Source organism: Clarias gariepinus, chromosome 3, assembly GCF_024256425.1.
Source record: "Clarias gariepinus isolate MV-2021 ecotype Netherlands chromosome 3, CGAR_prim_01v2, whole genome shotgun sequence".
Lineage (NCBI taxonomy): Eukaryota > Metazoa > Chordata > Actinopteri > Siluriformes > Clariidae > Clarias > Clarias gariepinus.
In genome coordinates, this window is record NC_071102.1 from 32,125,916 (window position 1) to 32,153,688 (window position 27,773).

Below are 27,773 nucleotides of genomic sequence, written 5' to 3' on the forward strand. Positions count from 1 at the left end.
CATTGATGAAGGCTGGTTCACCCCCGCAACATGTTGCATACAGCTGCATCTTTAAGCAACACTCATTCACTCTCACTCATTGTCCATAATGCTTCATTTATACCAGTTGATATAATCATACATCCAATGTTTATACCAGTTGATATAAACAATGTATCTATTATGTACACATTGTTTATATCAACTGCTATTATAAGAATCACACACAATGTATTGTCCACATGTGTGAACGCGCCCTTTAATATGTGAACATTTTAACATGTCCATCTAAAAGGGGGGGTCCTTTGCTACACACTGTTTATTGGAGCCACTCATTTGTGAACAGAATGGACTGTGGCACCCCTTCATACACATGAAAGCCAATTAGCCTAATCCGCATGTCTTTGTAAAGAAACCGGAGTGCCCAGAGGAACCACACCAAGCACACACATTGAGGAAACCCACCAAGATGGGAATTGAACCCAAACCCTGAAGGTGCAAAGAAGCAATGCTAACAACTAAGCCACCAGGCTGACTTTAAGCACCAGTTGAAACACCATCGTTTATTTTATTCTCTATGTGAACCGAGCCTTATTATTTTATAATGAGATATAATATAATAATTTTATAATTTTATCAAATGAGATCCTTTCAAAAAAAAAAAAAGGACCAGAGTTCATCCCTAAGTCCAGCTCTTCCTTGTGTTGCTTTATGTTTTATTGATTTTTAACTGAAAAAAAAACCTCCATACAGAGACTACAGAACTCTGAGTCAAGAAACGAGCTGAGGGAGGAAGTGAAGAGGAGAAGGTGAAGGAGGAGGCGGAACAGTAACCCAAAAAAAAAAAAAACCGAGAGAGAGAGAGAAAAGAAAGAAGAAAAACATCTGGAGCTCATTTGGACCCTGGGGGAAAGAGAGAGAAAATACAACCCAACAATAAAAGCGCTTTAAAGAACGACATTTTTAACCTTTTACTTGGTTGATTGAGAACAACATATTCGAGTAGCATAACTTTTGGCACCCTACGATCATTAGTCTGAGTACACAAGCTAGTTCAGGTAGCAGGTCACGGCAGCTGGAGGTGTGTGTGTGTGTGTGTGTGTGGGGCGTGTTCTTGTGCATGTGTGTGTGTGTTGCGCCTTCCTGATGTCTAGCTGACCGACAGTTTTCAGAGTAAGCTGAGGGAAAGCTTTTCCTCGCCTGGTCCGTGGAGTTTCACCTAAGAAAATCAGTTTTACGCGTGGAATTGTAATAGATGTATTATTATTATTTAAAGGAAGGACTATAAAATATTTTTTTTCTCAAGGGATTTTTTTATTTGCACGCATTTTTACACAAAACCTGCGGTTGTAACCACTGATGGCTGTTCCTGGAGTTGTCTAAACCCTTAAGCTGAACTTTTTGTAGTGTTATTTGGGGTTTTTTGGGGTCTATGATTCATTGTATGAGTCGCTGGCGGGAATCAGGAAATCACTTGGACTGAAATCACTCACGGACTGAGTTTTGTAAACGAGGAGCGTGTAAGGTTTAAGCAGATCGCTGTGTTCCCCTCTGCGCCGGGCATCTCACATGGGGTGAGTGCAGTTTTATATATATAGCTTATAAACTGTTGTAGTAATAATAATAATAATTATAATAATGATGATAACAGCATACATGAGATCTTGAAGATGTTTTAGAGCGAATCATTAATGCGGAACAATATTTCGCGGGGTTTTTATTGTTGACAAACATCTACGATGTGTATGATATTCTGTAAGTCTATGTGCGTTAAAACATAGACTACAATAGGCACATCAATTATTTATATAGATACTATATATATATTCATTGTTTATACCAGTTGATATAAACAATGTATCTATTATATATACACTCTGTTTACATTGTTTATATCAACTGCTATTATAAAGGATCGCGCGCATTTTATTGTCCACACGTGTGAACGCGCCCTTTAATGTGCGAACACTTTAACGTGTAACGTGTCCGCAGTTAAACATCAACCGTCTAAAAAGGGGGTCCTTTACGACACGCTGTTTATTGTGGTCACTCATTTATGAACAGAATGGACTGTGGCACCCCTTCATGCATACACATATACATGCACATACACACACACACACATAGCAGGGTGCTGCTCTACATTATTCAGTCTATGAAAGACGCTCCCATCCCCTCCCCTTCATCCCTTCATCCATGCACTGGGAGTTTCGGGGGATTTTCTCATCCGCAATGGTTGTATTGTTCCTAAAGGATGTATTAATAAGACAAAGGATCTATTATACCTTTGTGTCAGGGTTCGATCCTACTCCCCGAGCGCTCCAGTGCTCCCAAAGATCATGCCATGCATAATTGTCTTTTTTTTATATGCAGAAATTTACTTCTCATAATTTTGATACAGCTGAGGGTGTTGGCTAATACCTGATACTAGTGAAAATCTAACATCCTTATGACATTCTGATGTTTGACATCATATTAACAGTGCTTTTGCTCACTTAGCTGATGATTTTATTCCAAAACCGTCAGCCTTGGCCACTAATTGTGACCACTTCTACCACTTGTTGTAATCTGGTTGAATAAATTCATACAAGTGCCATAAAGACGTGTCTGAGGTCATGTCTGATGCGTGCGTGCAAGATCCATGTAATAAAATATCCCAATGGATAGGTTTGGGTAATTAGATCCATTAGCCAGTCCAGTGTCTCAGTTTCAGAACAGTAGGGGACATCCTTATTTTTTATCCACTTTCCCAAGTAGTACAAAGCATCACCAAAACCACACCTTCTGTGCTATCAATACTGATTACAAAAGTGTTACAGACTCAAGCAGGTCCCCTGTGTGCTGTTTTGACGGGCATAACAATTGAATATTGTGAAATGAGACAATGGAATGTTTGTGCGTCTTTGAGAGCTCAGGTGTCTCCATCTCCCTTTTCACCCCGAGCTTATTTCTGAGTAAGATCTATGTTGGATGTGAGTACTCAGACTCAGGGTTGGAGAGCTGGTCAAAACAGGTGACCTTGGACGCACAATGTTAATTCTTCTCCACTGGTACCCCAGCATGTCAGGGTTTAGAGAGTGTGAGAGGGCAGAGGAAGGGAGGGGGAGGTGTTCTTCTAGTACGAGATTCCTCTCTTTAGTTTACAGATAAGCTGATATGGAGGAGGAAATACTCATTGCATCACTGAAAGGTGTTCATCCGTCTTTCCGGCCATTACAGACTCTGGAGGAGAATGTGTTTGTGTATGTGCTAAGTTTGTAGCCTTGCTTTTCCCATAAGGATCTGCGGCTGATTTTTTAAACAATAAACTCGGGTGTATGCGATGCAGAGAAAAGCAAACAATGAGATGTGATGATAAGAGCCGTTCAAAAGGCCAGCAGGACAGAGGACAGATGAAGCAAGGCAGAAATATCAGGTGTTGAATGAGGTTCTATTGATGGCCAGAGTGTCGTATTTAGGCGTTGGCAGGTCATTCTTTGGTGTATTCTTCAGCTTAATATCTAAAGTCTACTGTCTGTGTTTGCCTCACGTCACTCCATGCTTCATTAGAGCCGAAAAAAGGCGACAGTGCCGTCTGTGCTGACTGCTGACAACGAACATTCACAGGCTTCGTTGATAGAGAAGCCCAGCTGTGAATTACACTGTGATATGCCCTGTACTCAAACTCTAAACACCCAATACTCTGATGAGCCTGAAACATCTGGGTGTACAGACAGAGGGCCCTTATTGCAAAGTCACATATAATGTCATTCAGATTATGACAATGAGACTCAATATCCTACTGTAACATCGTGACCTGTCCATCTGTTCTGACATTATTAGAGAAAAGACAAACACTCAGGAGACTTAAAAGATCCTTTGAAAGCTTTGTGTAAAAGAATCTTTAGCTGTATTTTTTAATAGCAAATAGATCGCTTCTACTAAGCAATTAATCCTTAGTTATTAAAAAACAAAATGTTTCCTTTTTTTTAAAGGCCTTTATCTTTTTTTTTTTTTTTTTTAAACATAAAACAACTCTTACAGTTCCCCTGAAAGAATAAACTGAAGAACCCCTAAGAATAATATGTTCCAATATATGTGTTGAAAATGTGCTTCTTTGGAGGTTATTTGAAAAGCTAATGTTCTTGAAATCCAAAAGACTATATTTGTGATATAATGCTGTCTGACAGAAAACAATGTAGGATTCTCTAAGGTTTCCCCAAGTTTAGCCATTTTAAGGGTGTGATCATTTCAGGGATGTTCTAAGCTTTCTACTGGGCTTCTACTTGTATTTCTGTCTGATAAGAAACAATTCTGTTGTAGAATTTAACATGGAACATATAAGTATTCCTTTAAAATTACAAACTAAGTTTGTAACCTTTAAGTTGATGTGTTTACCTAAAGTGATATTACCTGTATAATTGTTTTGTAAGGAACCACCTTTTTTAAGGTTCCACATAAGGCCCTTAAGGATTTCCCCCACAGGAACAAACCATAGAGCACTTAACTGCTGCTAAATTTAATTTTGTGAAATTATAACCAATTAAACTGTTGCAGAAAGTAAAATCTAAACATGCTTTAAGTTATTATGTAAAATATACATTTACAACTGATGCATTAAAATCACTCGAACAGAATGCTTTCGTGCAATCTCGTGTATTCAAATTTAGATTAAGGAAACAGTAGCCACTTTCCTCCTGTATAGGGGTGAAGTGTTCTGGGGAAAAAAACAGTCTGTCCATGACCCTGAAGTGTTCTTTAGATTAATCCTCTGAGGAAACAAAGTTTTTCTGTTTGCCTTCTGTTCTTTTGTATACAGTTCTTTTGTCATGTAACAGCTCTTACGCTAAGTACATATGTCATAGCAAATATGAGGAATGCTTGCTGCTCTCATCCGTATTAAGGTCATGGACGTTGTGTTTCCTGAAGATTTAGATCAGCAGATCTATTCGGCTGCAGATAGTGGAATAAAATGTCACACTGTCTGGCAAAGTTCAGCTCTCTGATTAATTGTTTCACGTCACACTTGAATATCGATCGAGCGTCTCCGGCAACGTAGCATAACATGCTTGATTAATGCTTGATAAAAGCTATTTATCACAGTATTTTGTTAATGTTTATACCTCTGCACTGTTGATTGGCTACACATGATGTTGGTGAGGTTTTCAGTCATTTAGCATTTTAAATTGGAAGGAGTCTCCAGTGTCATGTTGTAAAGCTGTACTATTTATGACACTCGCTGGTCATGTGAGAGGTTGTGTTGAAAGGTATAACGAACTAGATTTTTTTTTTGTCTCAAGGTGAAGAGACAGGGAAATACTGTTTCTAAATACTATAATGTATGTGAAAAAGTAACCTTGTTTCATGGACACTCTACAACATTTATTATAACTATTAAAAAAAAAATCCCGGATTGGTTTATGATAAAAATTGCTTTTCACGGGTGTAGGTCACACCTTCTTTAGTGAGTAAGTATTTCTTGTTGAGGATTTTCCTAAATTTGTGTCACTGGGTCAACCTCTCAACTGAGATAACTGTGTTTGATTAAGGTAAATAAATGTAAACAAGGTAAAAAATGATTAGCGAAGAGTAAACAGCATGGCAAATATTTGTTGGTTGCTTGCCGTATATGACTTGGTAATAGTCTGTTTCTGAGAATTAGGCTATAGATTAAAGTTAAACTAAGCACATGACAGATTACTCACACTTTTATTCTTCTAACTTTCTGAATCACAAGTTACAGAAAGTGGTTGCAAACGGCCACCTAAGTTTATTAACCTGCATTTCAACTCTTCTCTGAAGACACACTGTTCCAGAGGAAAATTAGATTTTAAAGATCAGGTCTGTAAAAGGTCACATGAGGTAACCAGATCACTTATTTGTCTGAAAAATCCTTATAACCAGTGCATGAGAAAGAAGGCTAAATAAACAGGCGAATAAATAAACAAATGTACGAGTGAGCGGAAGGATAAACGAATGGAGGAGGAGTGCAGTGGTGGGAACTGGATGTGTGGGATTCTTGGGCTTGGTCACACGAAAGGTTAAGGGCGGATCCATGTAACGTGGTGGGAGGAGCTATCCTCTCTCACTCCTCTTCCTCCATCTCTCTCTCTCTCTCTCTCTCTCGTGGAGTTCAGGTCTAAAAGCTCAGTCAGTCCTATGAGAATTTTGAAAACAAAAGAAAGTCATAAATCCTGAATGTGATGGAAATTTGCTTCTAAGCATGGGAATACCGTATTATTGCCTGAAGATATTTATGTGCATTTCTAGCATGTGTTATACAATAATTATAATAAGACATAACGCATTTGCTCACTGTCCATTATATAACGATAATTGATATGCAACCGTGGCGGCTCTAACATTCATTATCGTCTTCATGGTCAATCATAGTGGTTTGCTTAATATTAAATGTCTGAAGTGGTGCAAGACCCATTATGCTTTCGCTGCCTTGATGGTTTTGATGCCAGCATGCATGTCTGGACTGAGAATCACTGTTTTTTCCCTGGGTGTGGCAGCTGCAGCGAGTTAAACGCCTTCTGTTACATGAAGCTGCTTCTCAGCAAGTCACAACTCACAGCCGGCAGTGTGGCTGTCTCAAACCTTAGTGCCAAGAAATGGGCGCGTCCCAGGAACGCCAGAAACAGTCTCAGCTCAAGCACCGTTCTCCCGCACACAAAAGCACAAACTGCCTGTCTCTTCCTATCAGTCTCCTGCTGACCGTCTGACACATCCGTCTTATAAACAGTAGCATGCGCTCATTTAGCACGGGGACCATTGAAAACACGTCCTGAAATTTATGCTGTATACAGTACAGACACCCAGGACAATTTGTCTGGCTTCCGCAGACAGATGTAGCCCAGGCTCCATGGGGAAAACTTTATAAATATTTACTGAGCAGGGATCTAGCTAGGGAAAAACTTTAGCCATTTTAGGACAGGCCACATTTTCAACTCATGAGAAAAAGGGGAGAGCCTTCAATGGTCTTGCTTTCAAAGGTCTCGCTGTCTCTGCTGTTAACCACATTTATACATTAGATAAATTATTTTTGCTTAACAAATAAACTTTGATCTGGTTATTCATCTTATATTCCTTTCATGGTCCTATTTGTATGCATTACTGAAAACACTTGTTGTACATGCAAACCTAATTGTTTCCCTCAATAAGTGGAACAATCTAAAGAACTTTAAAAAAAAAGGTTTGTTAAGGATTCTTAGATTCGTAAACAGGGTTCTACTTGTAATTTTCTCTGAAAAGGAAACACTTGATGTTGTCTTCTACATGCACTATTGATTAACACACAAAAAATAGTTTTTTGTTTTGCTTTTTTCAAAAAAAGTGTTGCAACAAAGTATCCCTAGTTTCCTAAAGGGGTGCAAGTTGTAAAAGGTTCTGATATGAAGCTTCACTAATGTAGGGTTCTACATAAAACGGGTTACCTTAAAGAAATAACCTGGATAACCTGTTTCTTAAATCATTGGAAATTGTTTTTTAAGGTTCCTTTGGTTAGAAAAGAGGTTCTTCACTAGCTACAACATGTAGTTTAGTTTTATCTTTTTACAGAGCACCTTCAAAGTAAAAGACAGTTTTAATGGTTTAAAATGTAACTTTTTTCCATTAACAATGGTTCTTGATCACCTAAAGGGGTTCTAATTGTATCTGCCTGATACCACCTTTCAATGGTTCTACATAATATGTAAGGTCCCAGGTTCAAATCCCACGACCACCAAGTTGTCCATGTTGGGCCCTTGAGCAAGACACTTAACCCTTAACTGCTCGGATGTATAATGAGATAAAAATGTAAGTCGCTCTGGATAAGGGCGTCTGCCAAAATGCCTAAATATAAATGAGTGGTAGGTGGCTCGCATGCTATTTGGAAGGCCCGGGTTCGAATCCCAGCCAGTGCCCAAACCCCAGCCAACGGGATGCAGTGCCGGTCCAAGTTCGGATTGAATGGGAGGGTTGCGTCAATGAGGGCATCCGGTGTGCAACCTGTGCCAAGTCGAATCTGTGGATCAGATGGTCTGCTGTGGCAAACCCATGACAAAAGCAGTCCAAATAACAACATAAGGTGAAAAGGTGAAATGGGGTCCCTCAAAGGAATAAATTGAAAAAGGTTAATAGTTTAACTAATGTGCCTGTGACTAAGTTCGGTTGTAGGAGTTTTTGATGTCTGATATAAAACAACGGATTGAGTTTTTGTTTTGTTTTTGTTCAATTTCGTAACAAAAATCAAAAGTCTTATGTTGTGCCACATGGACGGATTGAAAAGTTGTGGGTTTTTTACTTTGTGGAAATTTTTTTGAATGAGTCATCACGGCTAAATGTCAAATACCCTCAGTTCTCTTTTTCTTAAAAGTTAAAATGTTCGCGACACTTTATGGTTTGTGTTAACAAGTCGAACATCATGTATCCTGACAGCTTGCCATCTGTGCGACCACAGTTTTACAGTTTGAGGGGAAGGAAAAACAGGTGCAATCTCTATGCTAGCATAAAAAATGCTTTGCGTCTAGTTATTTCCCACACTCTGTGATAATGTTCTCCATTTTCCTGGCCGCAAAGAGGCTTGGACGCCGTCTCTGGTGTTACTGAAGCATGGAGTCATAAAGCATTTTCTGATGAATTTGTGGCTATATGTGCTTTATCTGACCCTGGAGTTTGTGGTCTAAAGCTGTCGGCAGCTTCGTGGTCCTACAGTACTACAGTGGTTCGGCTGCAGAGGGCCTGAAAAGCAAGAGCAGGTAAAGCAGTAGAAGTGGAAAAGAGGACACTGCATGTTCCCCTCCTCCCCTTTCTCAATGCATTGTTTCTACTCCCTGCTTTTGTTTGTGCAGCTGGAGAAGCTCGTGCAGATCCCTCCTGTTGGGTTGCAGAAAGAGAAGAAAAAGTTGGATGGTTCATGAAATGTTCCTGAGAAAGTCGGGGGTTTTTCCTGGCTTTCTTTCTGATCTGTCTCTGTCGAGCCCGTCCTTTCAGTCCAGCCCTCTGTGATGGGATTAGACCCATCCGGATGGTAATGAGAAGTCATGAATGTCCATGAGGGGCAGTCGAAGATGGATCCTGTGCTTTTTAACATGAGAATGCCTGGAGTCTGGGTTTTGTGCTCTTCTGGGACATTGTTGCCGTTGACTTGTGTGGCCTAATCATTGCATAGTCACATGTTGAAACAGGAGATTGAAGATTATGCAATGCTTTTTGTGGAGCCCTATACAGAAGGCAGATGAAACTACAATGAATTTGCATAAAATCGTTTAAAAGATTTTGAATAAACTGTTTCAGTGTAGAAATCCACACCTGTAGATTGATCAGAATAATGACATTCTAATATAACTATCTTTTTAGGCCCTAGTGTTTTTCCAGTAAACGGAGCAGTTCGGTATGTGAATTTGAATGTGCAAGTGTGTGACTGTCAGTTTTCTGCGCACCAAATTGGGCAGTGGCTAACACACGGGTCAGTGATAAGATGTATGCGTAGTGATAACCAAAAATACACACATGCACGGATGTGAACAGGTTTCGACAATAGGCTGTTACTGCTACTTAACCAGGCATTTATTAAAATTGAAACATATTTAAACTCCTTTTCCAAATTCCAAAGTGGTCAACACTCACAGAACCTGTTGATGGGTTCAGAATTAACTTTCTTCACTCTTGCATTGCACTCGTGCATGTCGTGCCATTTATTTTACTGCAGTTGTCAAATAAATTACAGCAAGGGTTCTGCAGCCAGATACCCCTTTATAATGTAAAATTAATTTCATGGAAGTACATATTTATTGCAATAAATAATGAAATAAATTAGTCAGTACGTCCTTACTCATTAGTATAGCAGAACTTTCAGTTCTTGTATTTACAGTGATAGAACAGATTAGATTCTGTTATTTATAGGTCGACTTGTTTTTCAGTCAAACAGACTAATAACAACTTTATAACGTTGGTCCAATGGTTTTCATTTCCGATTATGTCCAAGTGCTCAACTCTTGTCTTTTAATATCTTTATGTGCCTATGCATAGTTTTAGGCGTTAACATGGTTACCTCGAATCTTCAGGGTTGGGGGTCCGAATCTCACCCCAGGCTGTGTGCATGGAGCGTAAACATTCTCCCTATTCTTGTCAGGTTTTCTCCAAGTACTGCAGTTTTCTCCCACAGTCCAAAGACATGGTAGGCATGATGTTTTTTCCAAATTGCCCATAGTGTTCGATTGTGTGTCTGAGTGTGTGTGTTTATGCCCCTCGATGGGTTGGCACCCCATCCATGGTATACCACACCTTGTGCCCTGAGCTCCTCCTCCAGGGCCTCAAGAGCTATAGAGACAATGGATGGATAGAAGTTAAAGACTCGTTTCATACGTATCTGTAGATTAATTACTATTCAGGATTTATAAAGAATACCTTAATTAAATGACACACCTCTGCCTCCTGCCTCTGATTGCAAATTAGCCTAGATTTTTCAGAAGTTTAAGGTCATTATTTGAATAATATGAACTAAAAGGATCATTGGGTTACAAGTTGTTCCTGTTGTTCTAGGTGTTTATTCTGTCATAAAGTAGCAACATTTTTCTAAGTAGTTGCTCATGGGAAATTTTCTAGCAGCTCATCAAACTCATCTACAAACATAACTAAACATTTGCAGCACCAGCTGCTTATCTACTGATTATACAGTTGCACTCTCTCTCAGTAGCTTATTTTCTTTATCTGGGTCTCAGCTGACTCATTTAAAGCACAGTACTGATAAGATCGACAGACCGTGATCTGTGTGGTTCTCACTCTCCTGTCTCATTGAGTGTGTTTCAGTAAAACAGTACTGTCTAAATTTTAACCGCCTTTATATCAATAGCCTGAACTAAATCCTACTCGAACCACACACAACATACACCGGCTTGAAATTGTGTAGTCCCCCATCCCCCCCCCCCACCTTTTCCATCAGAACCAGCATCAACCTTGTCAACACCTTTATTGGATCAGACCACACAGGCCAGGCTTCACTCCACATGTGCATCAATAAGCAGTGGCTGCCCACAACCCTGTTACCAAGTCACTGGTTTTCCTTCCTTCAACCACTTTTGGTAATACCTGACCAAACATTTATTTAGTAATACCTGGGAACATTTCACAAGAGCTGCAGTTTTGGAGCTGCTCTGGCTCAGTCACCTTTATATTACAATTTGGTCCATGTCACACTAGCAATATCTCGTTTAATGGCATTTGGAAGTGAGTGGGATATATTAGGCAGCAATGGAACATTTTGTCCTTTGAAACCAGGAAAATTGGTCAAGTGTACGGATTTGAGCAACTGTGAGAAGGGACATGTTGAGATGTCTAGACGATTGGGTTAGAGCAACTCCAAATCTGCAGCTCTTGGTAGTTGTTATTGATCTGCAGTGCTCAGGACCTACCAAAAGGCTAATGCTGGTTCTGATAGAAAGGTGTCAGAACACACAGAACAGTGCATTACTCTTTTGGTTGCAGAAGGGGCACCTACATAATTAGGCGTGTGGTCATAATGGTGTGGCTGATTGGTGTACCGTATACTGCATATACAGTGTCTGTGTAATGCTTTTTAAAGGACAGTTTTTCACTGGAATATTATGTTTGATTTTTTTTATGTTGGTGTCTTCTCCAATACATGTCGCAACAAGTACGAAAAAAAAAAAAAGAAGAAGAAATCGGAGCTTGACTCATTTTGTTCAACTGAAAGAGATAAGCATGTTTTATTTTCACATCATTCTTCAGCAAAGCATGAGACAGATAGCGAGTGCTGTTATCAGGAGCACTGAAGAAATGAGTGCTTTTTTATTTGTTTTAATAGTTTCGATTCTGTGGGTGCCCGTCTGTACACTCTTCCCCTCTTCCTGACACTGACACTGATAAGGCAGAAAAATATGATAGAGCATGGATAGATGGACAGGATTAGCATTATGTAGAACTAGAGGATGGCTGTGAAACGAGCATGCCAGCATGTGTTTATGTATGTGGGGGAGGATGTGAGTGTGAGAAAGTCACAGTTGAGTATATTTGAGAGGTGCCTAAAAATATTCATCACTAAATTTAGTTCAGTTTTCTGCTCTGTATCTCTGGGCCAAATAATGTTCTTGGGCATAGCTGGCACAGAAAAGAACGGCCCGTGTCAAGCAAACCTAAGGCAATAAATTCATTTGACTTGATCAGGAAGTGAGCTGAGGTCTCACCGCTGCGTCTTTGCCTCTATGTCTTGTGAGTGGTCTTCACAACCGGACTATAGCCAACAAAGAACTACTTCGACTGCCCCTCGTCCCATTGGTCAGATTGGAGAAACTGTCAGTCTTCAAGTCTGCTGTCCATCATTACATAGCCATGTCTTTTTGTTCCTGTCTCCTGGCACCCACATGCAAAGAATCAGGCAACAAATAAACAACAGCAATAAACAAACCATAAAAAAGACTCACAAGTGAGTATGTAATTGTGCATGGAAGCCAGTGACTAGTGCAAAAGTTTGTATTAGAAAAAAAGGAATGTTACCGATTACAGAATGTTGGGTTTTTTACTGTTAAAAAAATTCAAATATTTACACCCTTCGTTCTGATTGTTACGTTTGTATACTTCAATATATCACTACTATTTCAGAATTTTTTTATAACTTTAAAACTTTATAGCTTTAACTTTCATTCCTAAACCTTTTTTTCATATCCTCTAAAAAAGCTTTCAAATCCTCTCTTTATTTCATGTACAGAAATGGTAAACGTAGGAATCTTTTTTTTTTTTTTTTTTCTCAGTCATAAAACCATGGTGAGGGGGTGAACACTTTTGCAACCGGCAGGATATTTGATAGGCAGCGTCATGAATAATGTGTCAATTTCTCATTAGGCCTTAGAGGAAGTTGTGGCTAAACTGAAACTTTTTCACCTCATGTGAAAAAGCTGAAGAGTAAAATTAACAGTGTAAAATTTCAAAACTTTCGAGAATTACTTACCAGAGGCCATCAAGTTTTAAGTTGTGGTGCTACTGCCTCATTCTTATGAGATTATGCAACATTAGGGACAGACTGTTTATGAATACCAGTTCAAGGTACACAATCCATGGAGGATAATTAATTTTAGATTCAGCTGCAGTCTTAAGCAAGGTTTTGCCACAAAGCCACGAACGTTATGTTCTGCCGTCTTGATACTGGAGTCTGTGGTTATCTTGTAGTGCACAGCTTTGAAAAATCACATGCAGCAGATCTTTTCCGTCATGCACTACCAGAGTTGATTTGCTCACATTTTTGTCTTTCTTTCATCTTGCTATTTCTCTCTCTGGCTCTGCACATACCTTATTAAATCTTGGTGTATAGTCATTCTTGACAAAACTGACCGTGAGCAGTCAGATTTTGTGCATTGAGCAGCAATGCGCTACTCGCTAACCAGCATAATAAAATGTGGTTCCACAATTAAGCTTAAGCCCAATGTCTTTCGATTGTGTAGGATAACAGAACCCGCTGGAACTATGATCGACCTGCCTGCTTAACGCCTGAAACGCTGGCCTCCCAGGAACTCCTTTAATGGTTCAAACCATGTGGAAATGGTTTAGAGTGAGGTCAGGACTGTATGGTGAATGTGGCAATAAATCCCGGCCAAGTTCCTGTAAAGTGGTGTTGGTGAACAATTGTGTGTACAGCTCCCACAGACAGATGCGTCTCTTCCGCAAAGTTGGCAAAAACTATCCATCAATTTTTAAGGATCAGTCCCTCCACTCGCTAAGCGTTCACAGGAATGACTGCAGAGGCATCTCAGCTGTGCTCATCATCCCCAGACATATGGCCTTCTTTAAAGCGTTCCCACCATTTAAACGTTTTTCTGCGGCTAAGAGTCATCGTACTGTGCCTGAAGTCATCTGTAAATGTCGATCGCTTTTACGCCTTCGCTCACAAGAAATCCCATCACAAGTCCCGGTTTTAATTATGATTTTAACGTCCCATGTGCAACACCAGAGCATTATAGATAAATATTGGCACAAACAATTTGATAACTTCGCTACTGTCACTGTGTGTGGATGTGTATGTGTGTGTGTGTGTGTGTTGGTTGTTGCATTGTTCATTTTTACAGTCTCTGATTCCTCTTTCAGTTTGAACGTATGTGCGTGTGTATGTTTATGCTTCTGCAAGCTCAGCTCTTTTGCCTGTGTATATTTTCAGCGTCTGTGGTAGCTTTCAGTCGTGCCTTCCTGATAAGAGGTGAGAAAAGTGAAGTGAAGAGGAATGTTGTCTCTTGTTGTTGCTGTTATTTGCTACAGTTTCCATTATGTGAATACTTTTTCTACATCTTTCTTGCTCTTTTGACCTTTCCGCACATTCAAATCGGGACAGATTATTTCGTGTATATGTTGTACGACACAATTCAGAGGAAACTGCTGCACGGTAGCGTGCATGTAAAGTACATCAAACGTAAAACGAGAATGATACACGACTTTCCAGTAAACCGAGCGCACCACAATGCAGGAAACACAAAGGAGAGCTGCAGCAGGTAGACAACATGCACATGAATAGCAGCCAAAACGTACATTTAAAAAAAAAAAACTGATTTTATCCAAGGGATGGAAAGAAACTTTATGCCGATGTGATAATATTTGATTTAAGAAAAGGAAGGATGATAACTAATTAATCTGATTAAGAATATACTCACAGAGAATAACCTGATTCCTGAGCGACTGGCTTTATTTGAATCTGACGAATACACAGTAGTATGTTGTTTGCTTATGATGTGTTAGGTTGTGGGATGTGCGCAGATTTTATAAATATACGGTATGTCACGCACTAGTTTTTTCTGAACAGTTACCTGTTAGACTGATACATTATTCAAGCTGCCGTACAGCTGAGAGAGGATGCAACTGAGCAGACAGGCTGCCCGAGAACAGTAGCTTGGCAATGCAGGAATTAAATTGCATGCCCTTCTGTAGGTCATCACCAGAAACCACTTAGGTACCACATGCATTTGTGTAATGCAATAGTATTTTTATTTATTTATTTATTTATTTATTCGTTCTGAATGGATGCATCTAACGTTACAGCTTGCTTACAGTTGCCTGATTCGTATCATTTAAAATACAAAATTGTGTCATACAAGCAATTAAACTGTCCTTGCTAGAGCATGTGGAAGAGGAAGTGGCCTAGTGTGAACATGCTTTTTTTTTAACACACAGCAACCACAAATATTTAATGGTTTCTCTTTTAAACACGCAACGTGTCTACCTCTGTGGTCAATTTGCAAATGCAACATGCTAATAAACCTACTCAGATAAGAAAGATGTTGATTGTAAGATGGTTCAATGGTTAGAAACTGGCACAGTAATTTGAATAAGTTTCCAAGTTTGCCAGCTGAGGTTTCACAGTGATGAAATATATTCTGTAGGTTCTATGCTTCCAGTCCTTATATGTATATCCGGGTGTGTGCTGCACATGAGCTGTGAAATCGATGCCATACGAATGACTTCACGATACAGTTTTATGTATATATACGTTAAATATTTAAAAAACATCACTTTTAAACTTTGCTTTGAGTAAATCATTGACTTTCTTTTATACTCACGATATGTCTTTTATACTCTTGATGTTCTGAAAGGTTTAAAGAAAATCTTATTATTTAATATATTTATTTATTAAGATGCTGTAATAATTTTTTTTACCCAAAATTTTGTAATAATTCTCTTTCTGCATATGGCGATGTCTTTAATAAGTGCTATGTATTTTCAAGAGCTACCATCTTTTTCTTCCTAAACAGGACAAAAAAAATTGCCTACTTTCACAGGAAGAGGTGTGTGTGACCTTACAAGCATCCAACTACTAAACTATATACGATTATACGTTGCTCTTAAACAGCTCATCGTAATCATGGTGTTCAAAAGTTTGTATCGCCTTGGGGAAACCAGTGTACTGAGGCCCAACTATCCAATTCGATTGCATTGATTTGCATTTGTCATGTTAAGTTAAAGACTCTTTAAGTCATACACAGACTCATGTTGAGTCTAGGTAAGGCATCACGCCAGAGTGCGTAGTGTGCATTAGCGGACCAGAAAAGGAGGAATATATCAGATTACCAGAATACATGCACTGAATAACCTGATTACCAAGCTAAAATCCAGGTGTCTTGAAATCCAATAATGGCTTAAATCAGATGATCAGATGTCTCAGTGTGTTGCTTAATGAGCGTTTGACTAATGGTAACTGCTGAAATCAGATAGCTTTAGAGTAATGTATTATTAGTGAGCATTTAAATGCACTTGCTGATGCCTGCGGTTCTTATGTGGCGTCAGTCAGGGAGAAGTGAAAGAGCATCCACTTCAAACCTTTACACAGACTAAACTCTTCTCTCATTGCTTGGAATAATGGCAAAGGTTGAAGGTCATTGCAAAATTCTGCTTTTTTTAAAGCCTGTTGCGTGACTTATTTGCACTAATCCATGTTGAGAAGTGTTTGTGCGTGCCTGCGTGCATGTGCATGCGCACGGATCCTGTACGAACATTGAGATGCTGCACGTATCTGCCGCTCTTGCTGCTCTGCTACCTGTGCTAGACGAACACAGCGGATGGGAAAGAGACGGCAAGCTAGACATCTCTGTCTGTGGCTGATTTGCTCTGCATGATATGCATTTCTTTCTCTGCACACGTCCTGTCGATATACTTGTTCACCTTTGTGCTACTCGCTTTACTTAGATATTTTCCTCTATTTAGCTTTCGTGTCCTTTTGAAGAGTGTCTGCCCACTTTTGCTTATCACCTATTTTTGCCGCTTTGATTTTTGGCTGGTTTTTTTTAGCACAAGACACTTTGATATGCTTTCATTCTCTTAAACCACAGCAATTGACCATCGAACAGATTTTTATTTATTTAAAAATGCCATCGTACTTTATTAAATAAACTGTTTATTTAAAGTAAGCACATGTTCGCATTTTCATTATACCAATAATAGCTTCTCTTTTTCTCATAATCAGACTAAAAACAAACTGTTGCTTGTTGTGTAACCAAGAAACCAGAAAGCCCAACATCCTCTGTGCTGAAGCAAGTGTACTTACTGTTACTAAGCGCTGATGCAGAAGAAGATATCTGTAAATATATCTATATTTGACAGTTGCGGCGAATTGATCAGCCTATTGCGCATAAGCTCCTAGATCATTTCAGGGGGTGAGAAATGCAGTATTATGCAACTATTGAGCAGTCAGTTTTTAATGGACATGTTCTAAAAGCAGGAAAAATGTAAGTGCAAGGATGTAAGGGCCAAATTCTGATACCTGAATGACTGGGACAGAGCGTCTCCGAAACAGCAGGCCTTATGGGTCACCTAAGTTTCATTGATGCATGTGCGGAGTGAAGGTTTGCCACAAGTGCTAGTGTACCACAAATTGGTAAAAAAGTGTATGCTGGTTATGAGAGAATGATAGCCGTAGATCGGGCCCAGTTCCCATGCTGTTATATGAGCATCAGAACTGGACCAATAAGTAATAGAAGAAGGTAGCCTCGTCTGCCAAATCGGGCAAGGGGGACATACAAGATATAAATACCTTACCTAAACATTTTTATACGACTTGTTCTGATCTTAGAATATCCATAGCTACTGTATTGTAATATACTGTGCTGTACTGTACTGTATATGCTTGTGTCTGTACAAGCCCTGGCGAGTTAGCAGTTACCCTGGAAACCAATATTCATTAGAAGAAATGTTGCCGTTATAGAAATGTAATCAAAACTTTTTGATCTATCAGATTTGAGAATTCAACAACGCTATGGTGTAAAACTAACATTATGATAAATGATTGGTACTTTGGAACAGTCAATAGTGAGGGGAAGTATTTGGGACAGGTCAGTAGGGAGGTGTGAATGAATGACAGCTTCTTGATACTGTGCTGATAACGTGATAGTGTTTAGCCTTGGAGCATGAGAGAGAGAGAGAGCACTACAATTTATCAGCTCAGCTAAGGTCACACAAATTCACCTATGACTCCCTCTGCGGCCTTGTCCTTCACATGGGATCTTTTCCTCCTGTTTCTCTCTCTCTCGCTCTCCTTTACTCTCTATCCCTCCCCCGTGCTCTCAGCTCCATATACTTTACATTACGTAGCTCGAATCAATATCATTACATTTGACAGTGTACAGTACAGCAGAGTATGGGAGCTCAAGCTTCTTTAAACTGTCTGTTTCATTCGCTTGTGTAACATAAATCTAAAAGAAATCTCTTACAGGTACTAAATTTAGTTTGGCACAAAGTTTTCCCCCAGTGTGTTTGATATTTGTGGTTGTTCATTTACAAATCTTTCTGCTTACGTGACGACGGTCGTGCTGAGCTTTGTGGCTTTACTAAAGGCCGTGAGGTGGGAAGGGTGTAAACGTGATGATATGAGTGATCACAGCGTTAAGAGAGAACGAAGGTAGATTTTTTACATTGAAGAGGACTGAAACAGCACACACAGCCCAGTAGTGCGAGATAAATCATTGCACAACTGAGACGTCTACACGCCGTATGGACGGCTGACTTAGGAGAAAGGGACAACTGAAACGTGTGCATGTACACACATGCACACGCCCACACATCAGGGCTGTCAGAACAAAGGTTCACACGATCTGCACTGTTATATTTAATTTAATTATTATTAACTTTTTTTTTTCAAGCCATTTGAACAACAACAAAAAAAGTACTTTTTGAAAGTACTTTTACTTTCAAATTTAGCTAGCTTTTATCAAAAGGATGTATGGAAACATTGTAAAAGATGATTTTAGTAGTTTGATTTTTATTATTATTTGTAATTTGTTCTAATAGTGTTTCATTTGGAATATTTTGCACTACATATAGTATACCTAAGTAGTGCGTGCATACAGTACATCCAATAAGTGTTAGTCGTATTGTATTCCTGGATCATATACTATTTACACTAGCATGATTTTATTGTATAATAAAATGATGTTGTATGTATGAGTGGCAGCTTTATACTGGTCTGTTTCATAGTAGATCCAAAGCCTACTAGTTGGGAAACCAATCCATCAAAGGGCACCACGCAGGTGCACATTCATACCTGTATTAAGCAAAGCCAAAACACTTAATGCCATGTTTTTGGATCGTGGGATGAAACTAGAAGACTTTGAGAAAACCCGCAGAGACAGTGCATGATGTCATTTTATGGTAAAACTATCATGAATAAAAACCAAGGTCATTGGCTTTGTTCGGGTTGTATTATTCTTTGTACATTGTGTTATTTACATGCATGCTTTTTGTGGCACATGCATAGAATACAGACATACAGTACACAGTACATGAAGTAAGTGTGTAATAAATCTTTGGACAGGGAAGAAAAGAGGAATTGAAAACGATCCATTGGGTATTTTATTATAGCTGTTGCAGTTAGTGGTAATTAATTAAATGTTATTAAACAAGATCTAAATCAGTGTGTGGTCAGGGAGGCTGCAGTAATGCTTTCATGCATGCATAGTTAAATAGACGGTGCAAGGTACAAGAGATTATTTGGTGTAGCTGACATATACAACAGCTTGCTGCATATGTGCATCGGGGTTAGAATTATTCAGGAGCTAATTGGGGCTTATCAGGTGTTGCTGAGTAGCACATAAACACCCGAGCCTTTTGTAAAGTTGTCAGTGGACTGCGGGGAAATCAGCATGCATACTGAGGCCCTCGAATCAGGTTTCACAGCATGTTGGTCTCTAGTCACATCAATAGGGAGGACAAACACAAGTCCTGTTCTCTAGATGTGCTTACGTTCACATGGCAGGCGCCACTTTGGCTCACATTCTCAGTTCTCAAAAATAAGTAACACAGGGAGCAACCCGCAAAAGTGCAGTCTGCCATGATGTGGTTTTTCTACCTGTTAGTTTAAAGGGAGTTTAACTTTTTTTTTCTGCTGAATTTTATTTCCTGTCCCATAACTGGAACACTTTGAGAGTGCGTCCTCTTGTCTGTCTCACCCCCCCCCCTCACTGCACTAAAACAGGATGTTAGTTCTATCAGCACCTTGACTTCCGCTGGCCTTTTTATAGTTCTAGTAGCAGACTTAGTTCTTGCATGAGAACCGAGATGGAGAATGTACACTTTTAAATCATTATTTTTCCAGAATAGGGTTCATTACTGTAAGTTAACTATATTTATTCATGTGGTCGAGATCAAGATCTTTATTTCAAAAGAGAACTGATAAAAACAGATAAAAGCAAAAACAGATAGAAGCATGTTGCGTGATATGCTATACACAGGCATACAAGTGGATAATGTAAGGTAAAATGTGCACAAAACACCATGTTACAGCTAAAAGATTTTAGGGTTTACATCATTCATTGAGATAAATATATAAATTATGTGTTGTATACACTGTAAATGTTGGTAAAGACTTAGTGGATGAGTATGTATTTTGGATGGGGGCGGTTGCCGGGCATATGTGTGTGTGGTTTGGGGTCTGCTGTCAGGGCTGGAGATGTCAGCAGCCCCACAGACAAACCAGCCCATCAGGTTTCACACGCTAGCAAAAGCTCTTGTTGAGTTCTGTCTGCACAGTAATGATGAGGGCACAACCCTATAAGCCTGTGGTTATGGTCCCCTTCAATGTAAAGCTATATTTGAATCAAAATCTTAGGGGCCAAAGATGTGAGAGCGAAAATTTCTCAGAATGAACGATCTGAGAAACGCCGGAGAAACCAGTCCACATGTGTATATCTAAAGGCATTTAAAAGCAAGGTTACTTAGCAACAGCTCAGCAAAGCTGTTAAACATCTCGAGTGTCACATGCTGGCCTTTTTTTTTTTTTTTTTTTTTTTGGAATCACCACTCATCTGTGGTCGTGAGACACAAACCTGTATCACTGAATAGATTTAAAATGTTTAAACCCAAACGTAACAATACATCCTGTAGGTCTGGATTTAAATTCTTAGTTTTACATTTTAACTAATTAGACTTAAGATACGGTTATTTTTAACTAATAGGTATATTACAAACATTCATCAGCTCAGAGGGATTCAGAAAACAACAAAAAACGTCATGTTGCGTAGCATTGCTAGCTTACAAAGGTTTGGCTAAACGGCTAGCATTACGGCATGGCAGTAACAGCTACATATATATCGTGGTTTCATATTGGAGCTGGATGTTACTCCTTTCGACTCACAAATTTAATCTGTCCTTCTCCAAACATTCTGTTTTGGTGCTCAAGTTTTACTAATCAGATTTTCATAACATTCCCTCTTCAGCCCTGCAGATAAATTTCACTCCCTTCAGAGAAATAATTTGCATAAATGATTGTGATTGACAGCAACAGAAGATCTACTACAGAAGTAAAAGTTTAGAACACTAGAGTTCCCAGACTATAAGACTTTGTTGTTGTTGTTGTTGTTTTTTTCATAGATTTATCAGCTACAGCTAGATAAACAGCTACAGTATTCAGCTACAGTATTTTCCTTTCAGGCCCAGTCTCTGTTTTGGGAATCATGTTCAGGGCCCACGGTCTAACCAAACCATTTTATCTTATTATTTTAGATTTCATTTTCTATGTGCATGTCTTCTATGAGATATGTTTGCCTAAACAGTTGTCCAAAAACGTGCTTATTTTTACCAGGTTATGCTCATAGAGCATTTACTCTAAACAATTGAATTTTAAAAACGCTCTCACGTCTAGGAATATATCTGTCCTTGTTGTTTGTGCCAAAAATTTGATCGTGTGATCAAGATTATTTTACAAATATGTTTATTTGAATGTGTTTACGTTGATCTTCACTTGGTGCCGAAGTTAGACCATTGTTCATTGTTCGATCAGGAAACGGCTGGAGTGACTCTGGCCTGCAGATGTGCGACAGACCTAAATGCAACTGTACCCTATTGTCTGTTTGGCGATTCTTGAGCCATGTGTCATGCTGTGCTTACTTTAGTTCAGCATGTCTGTGTGTGCATGTGCGCTTGACATGTTAGCATGCATGCGGGTATGTGATATGAAGTGTGTGTTTGTCTGTGTTGTGCAGATGTTTCAGATTCCTTGCTTTGTGTTAAGATTCCATTCCGCTTGATAGAGTCGTCCCTGCAGCATGGCTCCACAACATAACATAAACGAGCGTTGACCTATTCTGAAAAATAAGTTGGACTTTACCGCAGCACTGTTGAATTTTTGAAATCTGATTCCATCAGAAAGTGTCAATTAATATTCTTTCACAGCAGCTTTGACAGTAGTTTTCCAAATTACAGCTTTATATCACAACAGCTTACACAGGGACTTATACGACCGCATAAACAGTTTTAAAAACGTGTGTAATTGTTGATATGTTGAGATCTTGGTGTTTTCTTTCTTTATGAAAAGATTTTTTCTAATGTTTATGGAAGGAGTCTCCACTGTCAGCACATTGTAGCAGGCAGAGGTAAAGTTGTAATTTTATATTCATCATAATAAAATCTTGGACAGACGACATTCTTAGAAACAAGACGAGCTGCTTTCGTTCTTTCTTTCTTTTTTATTGCCTTATTCACTTTAAGAGAGAGTAATAAAGATGACCTGTCTAGGGTGCACCACAATGAATGAAAGTTACGTGGTATGGTGTAAAAGAAATAAAATATTTCTGTGTGCAACTTCACCACCCACAACAGATTAGTAACAGTAACTCTGCTTTATCAGACCACTCGATTATTAATTATTTTCTTATAGTAATCCAAGTTATGTTGATTTATCATTGTGCGTGTCAAACATTAATTTAATTATGTTGGTGAAGAGTACACATGTAAGATAAGAGTTGAAACTTGCACCATGTTTTATATTAAATAGTCAAACTTTCAGCACTGTCTGTAATAAGTTACTACACTCCACATGAGTCACTCTGATACACTGAACAAAAATGACTTAGGTGTTGACTTTTAATGCAGTATAAATAGCTATTCTTAGGTTTTGTGAGTAATTTCAGTTTATGTCATTTATTATAATCAGTGAAGCATTTTATTCAAGATTTTTGACTGAAATTGAAACCGATATTCAGGCCACGCTATCATGCTAAAATATCTTTCTTTTCATTTGCCTGCATGTTTTCATGTAGGGTGATTTAGCCTACGTAAGCATCTTAATTATTTATAAAGGCAGTCATTTGACTATTATTCACTTGGATGGCAAAAAATAACGGCTGTTTAACCGATCATCCTGAACACATTGTGTAGATATTGTGGCAGTTAGATAGCCAATTTACATGGAACAAGCTTTCTGAAATAATCACAATGGGTTTTAATAATACCGTCCACATCAATCTTTGGGTGTATGAAATTCCCCATTATGAGTTTGATGGGATACTGTAATATTAGCAGAATGTTAAATAACCAGTAGTTACGTGATTATGACCTACTTCATTATTGCTGTCGTCATGGAAAAAAAATTGATAGGAAGTTCCATCTGCTGCTGGAAAAAACTACTCTATGTCCTCGCAACAATCGGTTAAAAAAACGTTTTTTTTTTGCCATCAAACAGAGCAATATTCAAATTCATGACTTTGATATTCAAAACCAGTGGCTACCGCGAAGGGGAAGTCGATAGCATAGTTACACTCAAATAATAAATACAGACTGAATTAGGTAGCAGACCAATGAATGCTAGATAACGTGTGTTTCGTTGGCTGTGGAGTTAAGATAGGGTGTGTAAAACTACTTGACTGTGACACTGTTAAGAGTAAACATTTGTTGTTTCGAAGATTTGCAATGTTCTGTTTGTTTCTGCATTAATGCGACAGAAAGGCGAGATGTGCAGCGGGAGGAAATCAAAGTTGAACACAGATTAGTTCTGTTGTTGGAGAAAAGGCTGAGGTCACATTTCCTAGCATCTTGGGTTTGGTGTTTTGTGTCAGTCTGTCACCTTGTTTCTTTACTCATTTTCAGATAAAAGGGGGTTTTAGACAAAAGAAAAGTTTGTAACCTATCAGCATGCTGACTTAAATGACTAAAACTATTATTCATTTGCATTTTTTTCCAACACTAATGATACTGTCTGGATTTTTTTTTTTTTTTTTTACCTTGGCTACCTTATTCATCACGTCAACAGATTTGTAACACACCACCTTTAACTCTGATTTTCCTATTCTACCTACAACATGTGGGAGGTGTGAAGAACGATCTGAGACAATCACCTTGGTACACGCAAGTGTGTTTGTGTATGTGCATGTGTGTGTGTGTGTGTGCGTGTGTGTGTGTGTGTGTGCGTGTGTGTGTGTGTCTAGCATAGATTTTGGCATGGTGAACGTTTTCTCAAAGGGAAATTCCAGAACTCTGCTAGAGCTATTTTTGACTCCCGAACATCTGTGTGATCCACATAAGTCTATGCAAAAATACAATTAAAATCCTTCATACTTGCTTTAGATCATGTGTCCTTCACACTTTTCATCACAGCTTCAACTGGGGATTTTGCATTTAACTTCTAACTGGCGTATAAGGAAACCAGTTCAAAGAAAATAATCAATATCACCATTTTGTTGTGCGGTCTAATGTGTCATTCAGTTGCTTTTGCCCCCTCACAGATTTATTTACTATAACAACATTCTGAAGTGTTTTATGTCATATTAAACTGATGAACAATAAAAAAAAATTAAGTTTGTATTCTTTTATAGTTATGTTTAATGTTGTGGAAACGCCTACTGTGATTTGCTGCTAAACATGGTATATATTCACTGTCTATGCTTTTGTGTTATTCTGCAGGCAATCCAGAGGGACTTCCTGGGCCACTGAGACGTGACTCTAGGCTTGGTGCAGTCTCCTGGCCCCGAAAATCTCAGACAGACAACGGGGTGAACTTTAAGAGAGACAATGGCGTCCCTACCAAAATGCATCGATGACCCAACAAAGAGCAAGTATTCTCAGTACTACAATTCAGACCTCATCAAATTGCACTATGTCTGTGCCAAGAACATGAGCCAGCAGGATGTGGATGAACGTATGTCTCATAAAGATGGGCATAGCTTGCTCAACATCATCTTTATGATCATCTGCAGCATCATTATTCTGGAGAACCTCCTGGTGCTCATTGCTGTTTTCCGAAACAAAAAGTTCCATTCAGCCATGTTCTTCTTTATTGGCAATCTAGCATTCTCAGATCTGCTGGCTGGCTCTGCCTACATCGCCAATATATTTCTATCAGGATCAAGAACTTTTAAGCTAACGCCTGTGCAGTGGTTCATAAGAGAAGGGACTGTTTTTATTGCATTGTCCGCATCAGTGTTCAGTCTGCTTGCCATTGCTATAGAGCGCTACATTGCCATAACCAAAGTCAAGGTGTATGGCTCCAATAAGACCTGCCGCATGTTCCTGCTTATCGGGGCATGCTGGGTCACCTCAATTCTTATCGGAGGACTTCCTATTATAGGCTGGAACTGCATCAACAATCTGGCTGGATGCTCGGCCGTTCTGCCTCTCAACTCTAGGCGCTACATCTGCTTTGTGGTGACCATCTTCAGCGTCATCCTGCTTTCCATTGTCATCCTGTATGTCCGCATCTACCTAATCGTCCGTTCCAGCCATGAGGAAACCACTAATTCACCTTCCTACGCTCTGCTTAAGACTGTGACCATTGTCCTGGGTGTGTTCATTGTGTGCTGGCTGCCTGCCTTCAGTATCCTGCTCCTCGACACCTCATGCAGGATGTCCTCCTGTCCCATTCTCAGCCAGGCCGAAATCTTCTTTGGGATCGCCACCTTGAACTCTGCTCTAAACCCGCTGATCTACACACTGCGCAGTAAGGACATGAGGCGGGAGTTCCTGCGCGTGCTATGCTGCTGGGGGCTCCTCCACAGCGGCCGTCCAGCAGAACGCTGCTTGATGCAGCTCAAGAGCTCGAGCTCGATGGACCACTGCACGAGCAAACATGAACATCAGACCACTCCCATCATGCAAGACTGTACAACGTGTGTTTGAGCTGGGGAAAGTGTCCTTACTATATCTGTAAAGGTCCCTGAGAAAGTTGAGGTATTTGTGTTTAAATGTTAGGCACGCAAACAAAAGACACCCAAAGAATCTGTCGGCCAGGGAGGCATTAGGTGACAGAGGTTTGCATGTGACTTTTTACAAAGCAGTCAGACCTGTGTGAATTTTTTCAATCACTTTTTTTATTGACTCTTAGGAGCTAAACGCAAGTATTGCAATTTTAGTATGGACACACTCTTTTTTTTATACGACCTCCACTGAATATAATTTTTACTTGTTTTGATACCGTTATTAGTCACCACGTCCTTTTTAGCCGTTTGGCAGTGACCTTTTTTAATTTTACTTTGTCTTAAATCAAAGTCTAAGATAATGCACTTTTAAGCATATCTGTGATTGTATGTATTTGTGACTTGTGAGTAAGTCAAACTAACAAAGGCAATGTTGCATAAACATGAACAGTTGAGTCCTGAAGTGACTCAGCAGACCTGATTAACAAAAGAAAAGGGAGGTACTGAATAGCTAGACTCCACTGCACTCCTCATGAGCCATGGGTGCAAAACCATAGTATGTATTCCATTATATTCCCCTTTAATTAAGTACAGTAGACACAAAGTACTACACTTCATTATATTGCATGGCATAACCTGTGTATAAATGATTACTATCTATGGCGTATTCATGTACAATTTCATCATTAACCCTTGTCTCTCAGCCTCTCTGGCTTTTGCTTGTGTTTGTTCGTGTGTGTGTCTGTGTGTGTATATATATGTGTGTGTGTTTTATGATAAGTGACTCCTTTAAGGAAGACTCAAACAGAAAGTACATTTCCTAAAGCGAAATGGCACTGACATGTTTCACCCGGCCTACAGTAATCCCCCGGACTTGTCTTGACAATGTTGTAGCCTTGCTGCAGCAGCGTGTCCTTTCTGTTTTTGTGTTCTCCTAAAACTGAATGTATGCATAAAGTGTCTGGAGCGAAATGCTTCTCCTTGTGACAGTATTACCGAACACTGATTGTTTTCATCTTGTTGAGTATTGAGGCTGTCTGAGACAATAACGAGGAGTAATGTCACTGTGAAGTCTTGAAAATGATCACCATGTTTTAGCTCACTGATGAAACTCAGCAGGTTGCAGAGATGGAAACCCATGACATTGGGATAAAATAAACTAGTCAAACCTCTTTTTTTCATTGTTTTGTGTCATGGCGTCTAAACGCACACACTTCAGGCGGATGAGGGGGAGTCGGCTGCGCTCTTATGTCAAAGGTCAGAGGCTAATTACTTTGCCTAAAACCACACTTCCTGCACTGGCAGGAAGTTTAGTGTTTCCTATGGTACTTCCTGTTGTTCAGGACTGACCTCATCTTTTATTAATATTCTCACATACCACTCAAGCATGCAAACATGAAACGTTCATCCCAAATTGTCTTGCTGTCTTTTCCTCTGTTGACCATCAGAGAAAGCACTTTGGCAGCTCTTCCAAATTTATTCAATTAATTTTTGTTGGTTCGTTCGTTTTTTTGCTATTTGTTTTTCGCTTTTTTTATATGAAGACTGTGCAAGCATGCCTATCACTTCCATTTTGTGTAAAACCCTGTGCAAAACAAGTTTTGTATTATGCATTTATGACAATGTATGTATTGTATTTATGTCTAATATGTGTATATGTATGAAATGTCTTGTGTGCAATAGCATTGTGTGTCTAGTAGCGAGCTACCTGTGTTAAAACGGTACAATCCTAAACACTAATATTGGTACATAAACGTTTTTGTTCATTACTTTTATATAAAATAAATCAGCTACAAAATGCAAACACATGTTCATGTCTCATTTTATTAACATTTAACAAAAGTGGATTCTGTCTATTATTATTGATACTTTTAGGGACTTTTGTGTCAAGATTGCTCTTTATACTGCATATCATCTAAAAAGGTGTTTTCTGCCTTGGCACAC

The 27,773-nt window shown here is 39.1% G+C and overlaps 1 protein-coding gene across 1 annotated transcript; it reads left to right on the forward strand.

Annotated features, from left to right (window-relative positions):
* Window positions 1-879: 879 nt before the first annotated feature.
* s1pr2 (sphingosine-1-phosphate receptor 2) lies at window positions 880-27,633 on the forward strand. The gene is made up of 2 exons (XM_053492666.1): window positions 880-1,553; window positions 24,601-27,633. The coding sequence occupies exon 2, from the start codon at window positions 24,709-24,711 to the stop codon at window positions 25,810-25,812; it is 1,104 nt and encodes a 367-aa protein (XP_053348641.1). The 5' UTR covers window positions 880-1,553; window positions 24,601-24,708; the 3' UTR covers window positions 25,813-27,633.
* Window positions 27,634-27,773: the final 140 nt, after the last annotated feature.

What these genes read in the sequence shown, in the direction of transcription:
- s1pr2 (XM_053492666.1), top strand. Translation starts at nt 24,709, where the DNA reads ATGGCGTCCCTACCAAAATGCATCGATGACCCAACAAAGAGCAAGTAT.